Source organism: Capricornis sumatraensis, chromosome 8 (genome assembly GCF_032405125.1).
Source record: "Capricornis sumatraensis isolate serow.1 chromosome 8, serow.2, whole genome shotgun sequence".
NCBI classification, from domain to species: Eukaryota; Metazoa; Chordata; class Mammalia; order Artiodactyla; family Bovidae; genus Capricornis; species Capricornis sumatraensis.
The window spans coordinates 62,438,173-62,453,379 of record NC_091076.1 but is presented as its reverse complement, the minus strand read 5'-3'; the positions used below and the strand labels follow the sequence as shown (position 1 = coordinate 62,453,379).

At 38.2% G+C, this 15,207-nt stretch overlaps 1 protein-coding gene across 2 annotated transcripts in view; it reads left to right on the top strand.

The window, feature by feature from the left end:
- The window catches only part of BCAS3 (BCAS3 microtubule associated cell migration factor), a 589,830-nt gene that overhangs the window by 284,513 nt on the left and 290,110 nt on the right, over positions 1-15,207 (top strand). For both annotated transcript variants that reach the window (XM_068975810.1, XM_068975809.1), the window contains one exon: positions 14,130-14,230. In XM_068975810.1, coding sequence (XP_068831911.1) covers positions 14,130-14,230 — 101 coding nt within the window. The remainder of the gene's footprint in view (positions 1-14,129; positions 14,231-15,207) is intronic.

Below are 15,207 nucleotides of genomic sequence, written 5' to 3'. Positions count from 1 at the left end.
AGGACTAGTGTACATGGCAGGGTTTAAATACACAGCCTTGTGCCAAACCGCTCTGGCAGTTTGCTCGCTCATGGTTCATAAATGGGCTAAGGGGAGCTTAATGTCTGGACTATGACTGCAATATCCTTTCCTCTTTTCTTTCCTTCTGTTTTTTAAAAAGTTTAGTTTTAATTGGGTGATAATTGCTTTACATGTTGTGGTGGTTTCTGTCATACAACAACATGAAATTTTTTTGCCTTGTTTTCAGTGTTGTGTTCTAGAAAGGATTTGCCTTCATCTCTGCTAGTGCATTTCCTGATAGAGAAATGTGGGAAGATTTGGATACAGTGAATGGATAGATTCATCATTTTTGGAAAGTATTTGCCAAACATGCCCATGGAAGTTATCTGTGATACATTGAAAATCTCTCTCTTATTCCCTGCTCTGCCCAAACTGGTAGGGATTGAATATCCCGCTAAAAAGCTGGAGAAAGAATTTGATCCTTCCTGTCTCTCTAACCCAGATTCATACTATCGTATAAATTTGGGCCACCTACTTGAAATCTCTGCTACTCTTTCTCCAGGCCCCAGTACATAGACAGATGTAGGAAAAAGATGGAGATAACATAGTGACTATTGGATGAAATATATATTTATATCTTATCCAATAATGAAGTAAGAAAACTGTCATGTTCAGAGCATCACACGGTGTATACTGAAGAGGGCCTTCTAAGAATCTTGACCACTGGTTCCTTTGTGGCCTTAGTACAGTGTCTTGTTAAATACTAATAGGAATCAGTCGTTTACCTGAAGGATGTTGGGATAGGAAAAATAAAAGATTGAGAGCCACTTCTTTACCAGTTCATATGAAGAAACATTATAAAAGTATTTTTTAAGTTTAAGATGCATACATTTCATTAATAAAGCCTTGTTCCTCTCTCAGAAGCTTACTTTGCATTTAGTGTCACGTATGTTGGCTTGATCAATTTTTTAAAATATATGAGACACACAGGCACTCAAAGAAACCCAGTTTAGCACAGTGAACTGGCAGCTACACTGTCCAGTCGACCCCAGGTGTCTAGTTCGGCAAAGCAGTTTCCCTATTAAGTGATGAATTGTGCCGTGCTTCCTGATGCCCGGACACAGAGGTGTCACCTCTAGAGAGTGACCGTTGAGTTCCAGCACAGATTTTTCACTCCACACCAGCTATGGAAAACCATGTAGATGGCAGAGCTCTCTCCATGCCAAGAATTAATATATTAACTGGATTATAGCACCATTTGACAAATTGCTTACTAAATACATCAAAATTGATTGGACATTCTGTATTTGAATTGACAAATGGCTGCATTAGGAGAAGGAGAGAAATCCATTAATTATAGCTGCTCTCAACCATCGGAAATATAATCATATAAATATAGATTTTGTTAAAACAAAAATCTCTACTTCATGGTAGCATTGCTTATGTGTTTATCTGCACCTCTTTGCTGTTAACAGAAGGGCTGCTCTTGGCCACTGCCCTTTAAGTAATAAAAAATAATAATTTCTGCTGTGCTCTATGTGCCAGGCTTTTATGACTGCATGGTAACTTTTAGTTCTTAGTCCAGAAGAATAGAAAATACAAGAGAAACTAATACTTTCTGCTCAGTTCTCAGCTGTACCTCTGTTTGTCTATGCCCTTTGCATTCTCCTATTATTTAAGTCAAAACCTTTACTTTTGCTTTGATGATGTAAAAACCGTGATCATCACTCAACTTCTTTTTGGAAACAAATTTTTTTCTCACGATCTTTCTTACTGAAGGTAACCAACTGAGTGACCAAGGCACAGGGTGGTGGGTGAATGCCCTTGATTGTCCCTCTCCAGTTTGAATCTGTTCTCCTTATTGTTGTCATATGACAGGAAGCTTTCTGCCATGTGATTCTGTGGAAGTTGGTAGAGAGACGAGAAACACTGAACTGCCTTTATTGCCTTTATGCCATTAGTTTCTTGCCTTTTCTACTATGCTTTCTTTGTATTTTATAACCACATGAAGAGCCTCAGAACTTCCCTTATGTGATGTCAAGTTTGGGTCAGAGCTGAGATTATAAGGAATATTTGGGGGTTAGGCATTCTGTTGCCTTCCAAGGCTGTTTTCTAGGTGCCAGTGGTCCTTCTATGGTTATGCCATTTATACCTTTAAGTATGAAACCAAACCAATATTTTCTAAAATAAAATCTTCTTATTCCTCAGGGGTATTATAGAGAATGTAAAATGTGGCCCGAAGTACTTTCTTTTCTCTTACTGCATGGAAGGCTTCTTTGAATGTCTGTAACTTGCATATGTTGAGACTTCTGGTCAAAGTCATTTTTTCCCCATTGTTTGATAGCTTTGTATGGTACTTCTGATCAAGATGCATAGATATTTATTAAGATATTTATTAAGATGAGAAAATTATTATATTAAGATATGGAATAAAGAAATCATGGAGACTAAATCAGTGATATAGTTTATATTTGGGGATAAACAACTCTCAAGATGTTTTACATGAAAATTGTAGTTTAAAATACTTACAGATAAAGACCTCATTAATTGGAGACTTCCCTTGTGGTCCAGTGGTTAAGAATCAGTCCTGTGATGCCAGGGACACAGGTTCAATCCCTGGTTGGGAGCTAAGATCCCACAGCAGCTCAGCTCACATGCTGCAATTAGAGTTCATGCGCTGCAGTGACAGAATTGGTATGCTATAGTGAAGATCCTATGTGCTGTAACTAAGACCCAATGTAGCCAAATAAATAAATAGTAATAATAATAAAGACATCATGAATTTAAGCAGTTCATACTTCAGGTTAAGAACATGGTCTTTGGAGTTTGCAGTTCTAAATTCCATTCCTGCTGTTTGCTAGCTGGGTGACGTTGGGCAAATAGCCACTCTGGGCTTTAGTTTACCTACCATTAACATGGGAATTAGTAATACCTACCTTATAAAATTGTTTTTAGATTAAATGAGGGAATTCATCCAAAAAGCTTCACACATTACCTTAGATAGAATAAAAAAATAACTATAGATTAGCTTTGTGGGTGACATTTACAGAAATAGTATTCTTGTTCTCCTTTGAGGTCTTCGTTATCTCTCTGTGTTCCAAGGGCTTTTATGACTGAGATACTGCCGGGTGGCCTAGCTTTATTGTTAACAAACAACAGGAACTTTTCTGGTGGTCCAGTGGTTAAGAATCCACCTGCCTTGAAGGGGACACAGGTTCGATTCCTGGAGCTGAAAGATCCCACGTACTATGGGGCGACTAAGTCCACGAGCCACGACTACTGAGCCTGTGCACCCCAGCGTCTGTGCTGTGCACAAGAGAAGCCACTGCAGTGAGAAGTCCATGTGCAGCAATGAAGATCCAGTGCAGCCAAAAGTGAAAATACATAAAGCAATTTTTGAAAATGACAGTGAAGAGCAAACATTTGTGGTAAATCCTTTCTCTTCTGTTAAGTGGTCATCTGGACAAGTAAGGTTTTAATGTGAGCATTTTCAAGGCTATAAAAAGCAGTTTTACTTAGTAACTCTAATTTGTTGAAGCAAATTGAAAATTTGTCTTAGACCTGTTTGTTTTGAGCATCTCCAATCCCTTAGTAAATTATGGGAATTGGGATATTTCTTGGTGTCCACTGCATTCTGAAAGGCTTTCCTCTGGAAGTTCTTTCTGATAGTTAGTTGCCTTAAGACTCTGAAACCCAACTTCTGACATGCCAGAAGGACATTTGATTTCCTGAGATTATCATTGAAATCATTGTTCACTATTCTGGTGAGCCTTTTGTTTTTTACTCCGTATTTTTTTGAAGTTTATAATGAACCTGTCTTCCTATGGCAGGTGAATTTCTTAGAAAAGGAATGAGAGAGAGAGGAAGAAAGAGGAGGGAGGGAATAAAGGAAGGAAGGAAAAGGATGAAAGAAGGGAAAATGGAAGGATGAACTATACAGTTTGTTACACGGCACAGAAATTAAATGTTCTACACGGTAAACTAAAGTCAGCATGGGTGATTCTCACATATATGATGCTGTGAGAAAACGACGTAGTCCTGAATCCTTCACAGAATTCCTAATCTTGCCACGAAAGAATCAAGGTGACTCTGACTCTTTGTCCATCTACAGGTCAAAAAATATTTGCTGTTTTTTCCATTCATGAAGTAGTCTTAAAAGTTTGTTATTATGGAGATATTCAAACATACACAGAAGTACAGTGACTAGTATAATGAATCTACATATTACCCAGCTTGAAGAATTAACAACGTTCTGCCACTCTTGTTTCTGATGTTATCGTAAAATTTTATTTATTTATGGCTACACTGGGTTTCATTGCTGCTGTGGACTCTCTAGTTGTGGCGAGCGGGAGCTACTCTAGTTGCGGTACACGGGCTTCTTATTGTGGTGGCTTCTCTTGTTGCAGAGCATGGGTTCTAAAGTGTGAGGGCTTCAGTAATTGTGCATGTGGGCTCAATAGTTGCAGCTTGTGGACTCTAGAGCCCAGGCTCTGTAGTTGTGGTGCATGGGTTTAGTTGTCCTGCAGCATGTGGAATCTAGTTCCCTGACCAGGGATTGAACCCATGTCCCCTACATTGGCAGGTGGATTCTTAATCACTGTACCACAAAGGAAATACAGAAATCTTTTTAGCTGTTGTTATTTTTTAATGTATGGTGGATAAAGTATTATGAGAAAGCCACCACTATTGTATCTTTTTACCTATTTAATACTTGCATTTATCTGTATATATGTATGAAGCTCCAGTACTTTAGCTACTTGATGCAAAGAGCTGACTCATTGGAAAAGACCCTGATGCTTTTAAAAACTGATGGGAAAAGCAGAAGAGGGTGGTGGAGGACGAGATGGACTGACTCCATGGACATGAATTTGAGCAAACTCCAGGAGATAGTGAAGGGCAGAGGAGCCTGGCCTGCTGCAGTTCATGGGGTCACAAAGAGATGACATGACTTAGCTACTGAACAACAGCAACACTTGCATGTATCTAATGACAAAGACTTACTGATACGGGGATAGCTCTTTCTAGTAGTTGTACGATGTGCAGTCTAGGAAAGAACAAGCCTTCAAAAGTGTTCTCTTGTGTTTGGAAAGAGAGAGAACCCTATGGTGCTTGTAGTATTTTCTGTTTCATTCTTTCCCCAGTCCTCTTGTTTCTATGGATTTTCTGATTTATTTAGAGGTAAAAATCTTAATCATTTAATTTCTCTATTTTATGGAATACATCAAGGGTCCTTAATGATTGTTTGAAAAGATTTTAAATTATATTCTAAAGTATAGGTTGAAAATGTTGATGTCTTCCACAACTAAAAGCTTTTAACTCTGCATGCCAAGAGAACTTTGCTCTTCTGCTTAGGCATGGGAAAATCGGCACTTCATTCTTCCTGCTGTATAATGATTTGGTCTTATCAGGAATGTGACTAGATAATAAATAAGGGAAGCATGGAAGAAGCTGCATTAACTCTTTGCAAAAAAGAAAAAAAGATTTTTGCTGTTTTTCCATTTCCAAACAACCCCCCCTCCCCCCCTTTAAAATACTTTAAACATTTTATTTGTTTGGCTGTGCTGGGTCTTAGTGGCAGCATGCAAACTCTTACTTGTGGCATGTAGGATCTAGTTCCCTGACCAGAGATTGAACCCAGGTCCCCTGCATTGGGAACATGGAATCTTAGCTACCAGACCACCAGGGAAGTCCCACAACTACCTCTTCTTTATTTTTGTCAGACTTTGTTGTGGAGGCTAGACTGAGTAATTAAACTCTTTGCTCTTCAATTGTGCCGTTGTAGGTGAGATGCAGAACAATGCATTTCCAATACCTGGCCTGTTGCCTACTTGTCTACATTGGTTATTGAATGCAGTTTAATAATCCAAAATAGTGATTTTTTTTTTAAATTTTCCAAGACATCAATTCACAATACTTTCTTTATAAGCTCTCCCATCTTAGTCTTTTATAGAGGATATTGTATTTTAGTGTTTGAATTGAGAACTGATTATTCCTGAAAGAAATGCATCTAATGAGAGGTAGCTGTGAGAATACAGTTGCCATTATCAAGAGATTACAGCTCATGATTCTGCCCAGAATTAGCACCAGCAAACAGTCATTTCTCTCAATAAAAACGAACACCACCATGTGTACTTGATTGGATTGCTTAGTTGCTAAGTCATACCTGATTGCAATCCCAGGGACGGTAGTCCCCCAGCCTCTTCTGTCCATGGGATTTCCCAGGCAAGAATGCTGGGATGGGATACCATTTTCTTCTCCAGGGGATCTTCCTGACCCAGGGATCGAACCCACATCTCCTGCATTGGGGGGCAGATTCTTTATTTACCACTGAGCCACCAGGGAAGCCCATGTGTACTTGAGTAGATGATAAAAGCTGATAAACAAAGATGTGTGCAGTGAGTTTGAGAGAAAGAGTGTGTAAAACCACTTTCATTTCCCCTTTTAAGGAAAATGTCACAAAACCTAAGGAAATATGAGGGAAAATGCTATAAACTCAACTTTTCGTTTCATGCATTGGGTTTCCATCATTCATTGAAGTGCTTGTGATTTCTCTGTTTTCTTTTCTTGACTTGTTAGGTTGATTTCACTAACCATATTACTTGTATTGTGGTTATTCCTCAACTTTTATAATTATCAAATTTTAAGTTGGTATGTAGTATACATAATTTAAATGGTGCCAAGGAATATTTAGTGGAAAATGAGTCATCGCTTCATCCCTTTCTTCCCTGAGGCAACTGTTATGTAAAGGTGAGCTTTGATAAGAATGGTTTTGTTGTTTTTAGACTTATTTTTCTGAGTAGATTATCTAACCCTTGGCAAGACAAACTTATCTGTAAGCAGCAAGCAAGGTATTATACAGACATGCTATGTTCCTTTCAAATAGCCAGGGTGGACTTTTCTAGTTATCCTGCTGCTGGTTTAATGTATATATAATGTGGTTGTACTGTGAATTGAGTTGCCATAATACACATTAAATTGTGTGTATCTTTCCAGGTGACCTTTATTGCAAATGTTTTGAAGGGACTGTTGCAGCCTATTAAGTTCTCAGAAGTGTGCTGGGACAGTTTAAACTTTTCAGTAGAGTAGCTGATCTTGCTGATAGCATAAAGCCATTATGTTTTATTCTATGTGTCCATTTTTATGACATTTAGAGTTACATGGACAAGCAAAACTAAACTGTGAACCATTCCAGACTACCCCCAGGTATAGCTTGTCCAGATGCAAAATGGCAGTGAACCATTATGGTAGCAGGAAGAACCAAATGAAAGCTCCTTAGTTTATGTTTTCTGTGGGAATATGAAATGATGCTTTGGGGGTAGGGCAAGGGAGAAGAGCAGGGTGGGGCAGAGATGCACCCTGTGTTGTCAGTTACCCAATGAAATCTGTTATCTCGCAGGCAATGAGGATACGTCATTTTTCTAATTATATATTGCCTGTGACTGTTCTTCTGGGAATGTGGAATAAAAGGAAAGTGAAACCAGAGATGTACAATGACTGACTGTTAGAAAACTTTAATAATTAATTAGGGAACATCTATGGTACCGCAGGGTCAGGGTGCAAGGAAGATCATTGATCCGTTTAATATATAGCGTAGGTAGAGCCTGTTCCCTTTTATATGTGTTGTAGTGCTTCAGCTGTTGTTGCGCTGGACAAGAGATGGCTCCTAATAAACAGAATAACCAGTAATATATGGTGCTATTGCTGGATTATTCTGTGTGTGAAACTCAGCAAATTCCTTTACATTTAAATGGAAACATTTATAAGTTAGAAAACTTCTAGACTTTCATAGAGATAGAGTAGTTAGGTGTGTTATTTTTGACCTGAAAGCCTTCTCCTTTCAAAAAAATTATTTTTAAAAAGTCCAGAGTTTAATTTTTACCAGTTTGATAGTATGAAAGCATAAACTGTAAAATTTTGCAAATCTCTGATTACTACTATTTATATGTGTTTGTTGGCTATTGTATTTCCTCTTCTGTGAATTGCTTGTTCCTTAGGAAATGCCTTAGTCCATTTTGCTTTTGGATTACTTGTCTTTGAGCCTTTCTTCTTAAAAGGCAAATATTATTTTCTGAACTAAGAAACTACCTTTCCAAGCAGAATTTCTTCCTCAGATCCTGAGTGCTTTCTGATCAGAAACAGAGTTTGGTAAAGAGCCTTCTCTTATTGTATGGCTGCTCTATAAATGCTGTTTTTAATAAGTACCAAAAATATATTGAAGTTTGTCCTTGGATGAGGGTTTATCACTGTTGGCCTTTGGGTGAACTTTGAGCCTGAGCTGTTTCATTCAAGGCAGCATGATGTCATTTAACTCACAAATTTCTCTGTTGCTAGAAAAAGGAATGTTGTTCCCCTAAATAACCTGAAGGACTGAATAATGCTGGCACAACATTATTCACCTCTCAGGTCTCCACTAAAGACTTCAGCATGGTAAGGGTTTTATTATTCACAGAGGATTTGTGGGGATATGTTAAGGAGTAGGGGCAAGCAAAAACTGAGTCTGGTCCTGAATCTGGAGAATACTTTATGCTGCAGCCCACTTAGCTGCCAGTATGACCCAGCTCACACACTTTTCCAAATAAAAACCTTGGGATTCATTTTTGTTTCTTCATATTGAAAGACTCTCTAAGTTTCTTTCTAGTGCTGTTTGTTCAACATATGAACATATTTTAGGCTTTGTAACAGCAGTTAAAGCCGAAAGTTGCATCTCAGATAAAAAAGTAGATACCATTTGGGTCAGCCCCACTCCACACCCCCTTACTTGGGAAGTAGATCTCCCTGATTCCAGTGGCACTGAGATTCGTTTCAGGAAGTATAGCAGTTTTATTTTTAGCATCTCCTAAAGTTGGGAGCTTGGAGTTCGCTAGCAGTGGAGCCTGTGCTTGATTAGCAGCTGTGTCCTCTGAAGCTACGAGAATTTATTACTGGGAGTTCAAGAGATGCAGGAACGACTAGAACAAGAACATAACAGAATCAGATAGATTGTCCCTTCAATGAGTTTATAAATAAGCGCGGCTCATTGTGCAGCAGTATGCTTTGTGTTAGTTTTTAGAAAAACGATGCTATAACCTGTATGTGGTTAGTCTCTTTTAACTTTCAAATGTATTGTCAACTGTTTTTCCTTTCATTGCTTTTAAGGATGAATGGTGCTGAGATCAAATAGTTATTCCTTTCATATTTATAGTTATTCTTTCTTTAATAGAGTATCTAGATCCTCTGCCCCCTGTTGTAAACTTGGTAGTTAGGAGCTCTGATTTTTTCCTGAGTATCCAAACCGTGGCCAATACACTTAAGAAAAGTAATTACCTGTTCTAATATAAAGTATTAATATTAATTATAAAAATGTACTTTCTCTCTTTCAACTGGAAGACTAGATTTGTTGCAGATGAACTTAGGTTATTGAGATCTAGCTGTTAGTTTCTGGGTATTCTAAAAAGAATTTGATTTCTTGGAATTGAGGATATACAGTTATTACTTTGGATAAAACAGCCTGAAATGTCAGAGAGAGTCCTACCTTTCTTCAGGACTGGTAATAACTCATTCTTGGAAGCTTGACTCAAACCTATGTATCCTAACCTTTAAGTAGTCCATTAACTAGTGTTAAAAATGAGATTTCAGAGTACCATTTTAGATATCTGTTAATACAATATTTATAACTCTTTACTATATTTTATGTGGGTAATTTGTAAAACTTCTATGTTCATTGATCCCCTTCCTAACTACGTACGGATTTGAGAAGCTATATTATGAATTGACATTTTCTGTTTTCAGACTGAGAATTTTGTTATGTGGCATTCAGCTGTAGGGGTATTTTCAAGAGGACCATTCAGTGTTTCTGTTCATAATTTTACTTCAGTTGTTCTACTGACTTGGAAATTTTGGGGAGGTTTGATTAACGAGGCTAACTTGGCAAAGGTCAACATTGAAGTTTTTTTTGTTTGTTTGCTTTGCACGTAAACACGTGTAAGTATAAATATATTCATAGGAATACACACATATGTACACATACTCATATATCACTGTAGACATTAAAATACACTTCGTGGTTTTTTTTTAACTTTTATTTACTCACTAGAAGCATGATCTGCTTTCCTGAAAACACAATATAAACAAAGTCTAGCTCACAGTCACCTCATAATAATCTGCTCAGCCTGCCCTGGGTTGTTGATCTATATTTATCAAATGCCTGTGTGTACAGGCAGTACTTTTGGAGTTGTATTCTATAAAAAAAAATTGACAGTGTACCCTTTATAGTTAGATGGATAGGCTTATTTTAAATGACTGTATTAAAAGTAGGGATAGAGCATAGCAGAGATTTTTATTTCAAAATTCCATATCCCTTTTCCTAACCCAGGATCATTAACTAAGAACAGTGCTGCATGCTCAGTCATGTCCGACTCTCTGTGACCCCATGGACCGCACCTCGCCAGGCTTCTCTGCCATGAGATTCTTCAGGCAAGAATACTGGAGTCAGTTGCCATTTCCTCCTCCAGGAGATCTTCCCAACCCAGGGATTGAACTGGCGTCTCCTGCATTGGCAGGCAGATTCGTTACCACTGAACCACCAGGGAAACCCCTAAGAATAGTTGGTAAATGTAAAAGATACTATTTTTCTTTAGCTAGAACGTGCTTATGTTGGTCCATTAACTCATGCTTGCAATATATGTAACTATTTTCCTATAAATTCTCTTTAGTCCTCTTTTGTACCTCTATCCTAACAAATAGGGACAAATTAATCTCAATCAATTATAACCTCCTACATAGTTGCATCTAAATTCTATAGGGCTTACATAGTGCAAAGATATGAGATGGGATTGCTAAAGATATTTTACCTCTATTTTTTAACCACTGAGATGTCCCAATTCCTTACCAGATTTAATTGTTGGCTATTGTATTGGTTCATGGGCTTTCCTGATGGCTCTGACGGTAAAGAATTTGCCTGCAATGCAGGAGACTTGGGTTCAGTCCCTGGGTCAGGAACATCCCCTGGAGAATGAAATGGCTATCCACTCCAGGATTCTTGCCTGGAGAATTCCGTGGACAGAGGAGCCTGGCTGCCTGCAGTCCATGGAGTTGCAAAGAGTCGGACACGCCTGAGCAACTAGTTAGCACATTGGTTCATATAGGTCTTTGTAGCATCCGTCCTTGTTTCAAAGCCTTTTCAAAGCCTGACAATTGCCTGGACCTTGTCCATATTACTCTTGAATGTATAGTAAATATTGATCATCACATTCACAGGGGACTTGGAGAGGTTGTCACAGGCTCAGCTGTGGAAACACACTGTGTGCACACCTTCTACTGTAGAAGAGTAAAATCTCCGTGCTACTTCCCAAGTGGAATCTCCTGCTACTTCCTGAAACTACCCAAGAATGAAATTAGGATTCTTCACAGTTGTTCATCCCTAAAACTCTTTCTGACATTTAGTACCCTTCCTTGGGAACCCTCTTTTTTCCCCTTTCTGTTTGTGGGGCTCTTGTTCCAGTTTCTGCATGTCTTTCCTAATAGCTGCTTGGAAACCATGGGAGCTTTGCTCCTAACACTCATACTTAAAATCTCTCTTTCTTATCCCAGGGTCAGGGTTTTGAATTCCTCTCTTGTTTGTGACTGGGTATGTCATTGTTTCCACCAGCTAGTACCAGCTAGTAATCATGGAGTGTTCTTCCTACCTGGATTGGAGAAAGTTTTAAATGTAAAGAAATGTGAGGGAGAGGGAAAGATATTTACCTTATGTTGAAAAATATTTTTCCACCACACATATTTTTATATTGTGAATCTTCTGAATGCTTCGAAGCATTCTTAATTGGAATACTGTTTTTTAGTGAACATAAAGTATGGTAACTCTTCTCACAATCTCTATTTAGAAATTTAGGGTTCAGATTTAATGTTTCATAGATATATGATTGGTATTTTTACCAGTTCCTTTGGGAAACAGGATGGGTGGGAAGAGGAGGAGGAGAAAGAGATTTTTTTTTTCCTCCTTGAGAAACTTTTCACTGTGGTAAATCTCAAACATACACAAAATTAGAAAAAAACTGTGTCAGTATAATGACTCTCCATGTACCTGTAATTCTCAAAAGTCATCAACTCACGACTAATGTTTTTTTTTCAGCTATAATCCTCTTCCTCACCGTTCTCTGTCTTTGGATTATTTTTAAATTTACCCTTCCACACACATCTTTTTTTTGTTGTTGTTGTTTGGCTATGGCTTGCAGCTTGCAGGATCTTAGTGAACCTAGGCCCTCAGTAGTAAAATCACAGAATCCTAACCACTGGACCACTAGGGAAGTCCCAAGTTCATCCCCATTTTGATGATGGGTGAATAAGGTATCCTACCATCCTGGTATCCTTCATTATTTATTCCAGAATCAAAAGCTCCATTCATTCATTTATTTATAAAGTGTTTATTCTGCAGCAGGTAGTAGGCTGGGCTCAGCACATGTTGAGTATATTGCAAACTCTTGGGGAAAAAATCACATTAGGTACTAGTTAGTAACACAAGGGTATAATTTCTTACTTCTCTTCCAATTTTTCCAGTTATCTGTCTACCCTAGCTTTATTAAAAAAAAAAAAAAGAAGTCCTAAACCCATCTGCTGACCCTCCCTCCCTGGCCTCTTTGCCTTCCTGATTCATCTTCCACTCTCAGCTTCCCTCACCGTACCTACCATACTGGCTTCCTGACATGACCAAAACATTTCATGGTCCCACTTCAAAATCTTTGTAATTGATATTTTCTGTAACACTTTCTTCTCAGATGTATGCATGGCCTATTCATTCACGTCTTTAAAATTTTCTCTGACCTCAGCTGCATTCCAAAGAGTGCTGACCTCTAACTATTTGTTCTTAGTTGCCTTCTTGATTAGTCTTTAAGGAGAGGGCAGCTTTGAGGCATACTCTTGCTCTGTTCTGTATTAAGAATTTCAACTTTATTTATTAAAAGATTACAAGTGGTTGGGAAACACCTAACCTTTTGCAAACATAATTACTTATCAGTTTTTATTTAAAAGGATGCTTCAACATTAATTGACTATTATGATATTCTTTTCTTCATGATGTTCAGAATTCTAGGGAATTGTTTTGCTTTGGTGATCTCTTGTATTTTGTGCCAGTTGCCAGCCTGCCTCTCAGCTGCAGAACTAGGATTTTGAAGAACTAACAGCTAATAGTTTTAACCATTGCAAATCTTATCCTAACCTAGGCATGTTTACTATTAGTAAAGAATCTTCCTGCAATGAAGGAGACCCAAGTTCAATCCCTGGGTCAGGAAGATCTCTTGGAGAAGAGAATGGCTACCCACTCCAGTATTCTTGGCTGGAGAATTCCATGGACAGAGGAGCCTGGTGGGCCACAGTCCTTGGGGTCACAAAGACTTGGACACAGCTGAGTGACTGACACTAAGCAGAGGTTCTGTGTATGATAAACAGGCTGTTTCTGTTTTAAGCCTATATCCTATGACCTAAAAATCAGGGAAACTATAGAAGCATTAAAAAAAAAGAGAGAAACATTTCTTTTGATAAATCATTGTTTTAGGAACTAAAAGTGTTTTAAAATTTAGAATGTTTTAATGCCTTCCATTTATATGAAAATATTAAGTAGACTCTTAAAGAATCTTATATGATACTTGTTTTTATTTTTTTTTATTTTATTTTTTTGCTTGTAAACAACAAAAATTTATTGCTTGCAGTTCTGGAGGCTGGGACATCTAGGTGATACTTGTTTTTAAAACCCCTTCCCAAATTATAAGAACTGCATCAACTTAATTTCTTTGTCAGGTGGAAGGCATTGAAGCGTCCTGAGGTATAGGAATTATATTGGTGCACAGGCAATGGAATTGTTACTGCTTCTTATGTACTTGTGCTGTTAAGATTCAGTTAGTTGTTTATTTCTTCAACGGTGATACATGTAATGATTAGATTCCCACAGATATTTTTTAAGGTGTGCTCCTAGTTGGAGATTTCTCTTGCTTCTAAGAAATTTAATCTTTCTTCTTCATTAGTTATTTGAATTGTGTGTTAAATGTCTTAGTTTAGCTTATAAATCACCACAGTATCCAGGATGGTTATGCCCATATTCATTTTTTTTTTTTTCACGGCATGGATTAAAGTTGTTTAAATATGTTTTCTTTCTCTTTCAGTGGTTCCCCCTGGAAGTCCTGGGCCCATTACTCGGCACGGGTCCTATGACAGTTTAGCGTCTGACCATAGTGGACAGGAGGATGAAGAGTGGCTGTCTCAGGTGAGACTCTGAAACGTTGAGTCTATTAAGGTGACGGAAAACAGAGATCCATTTAGCTCTTATTATTCTCAAAATTAAAAAAAAATTTTTTCCTTAGAGGAAAACGGGCAGAATTCGGATTATTTTTATGATCATCAAGAATTAATCATTTTTCCATATTAAGAATTTCTCAGAAATACTGCTGCAGGGCTACATATACATATATTTTATACACACATATACATATATGTGTGTGTACATTAGCTTTCATGCAGAGAACATAAAGTACGCATATCTTTCAAACAAGCCATTTATATCCCCCAGAACCCTGGATTTCAGATGGACTGTTTGGATTAAGATAAGAACTGGCCTGGTTAAAATGGTGAAGCCATTCAACAATCTTCGGGCATTCTTTTGTGGAGGCAACATTTTGTGAAGACTGGGCCCAGACTTTGATTAGGGAAGTTCTGCCTCCTAATTTGCACAAGTGCTGGCCTGGCCTTCCTTGCCTAAGCTCCTGTCATGTGGCTTCCAAGGGTCTCCAAATCAGTCCTGTAACAGCTTCCATGGACCCTTCCTCCCCCTGCCAGGTGAAGCTGTCTTCATCTCAAGGGCTTTGAAATAAAAGATACTCGGGCAGATTTCAAAATGATGAGATTACAAGTGACTTCATTACAGATGCTGTTATGTCTGTTTCAAGTCTGACATCACTGGGTGAAGTTAATGACCGGGTCTCGGATTACCAAATCCCGCGGCTTTTCAGCAGACAGGTGCCTCCTAGGAGCCCGGGTGCAGTTTCACTGCTTTCTCAAGGAGGAGAGCCCACACTACTAAAGGGAATCTGGAAACCAGAGAATGAAATTGTTTCTAGGTGACATACATTTCATCACACTGAAAATACTCACAGGAAAAGCTCCTTTAGGTTGCACGTGGAGATGCGTCCTTTCTTGAGGATACCACAATGCAGTTTTTAAAAAAAGGATGCTGGCAGAGAAACC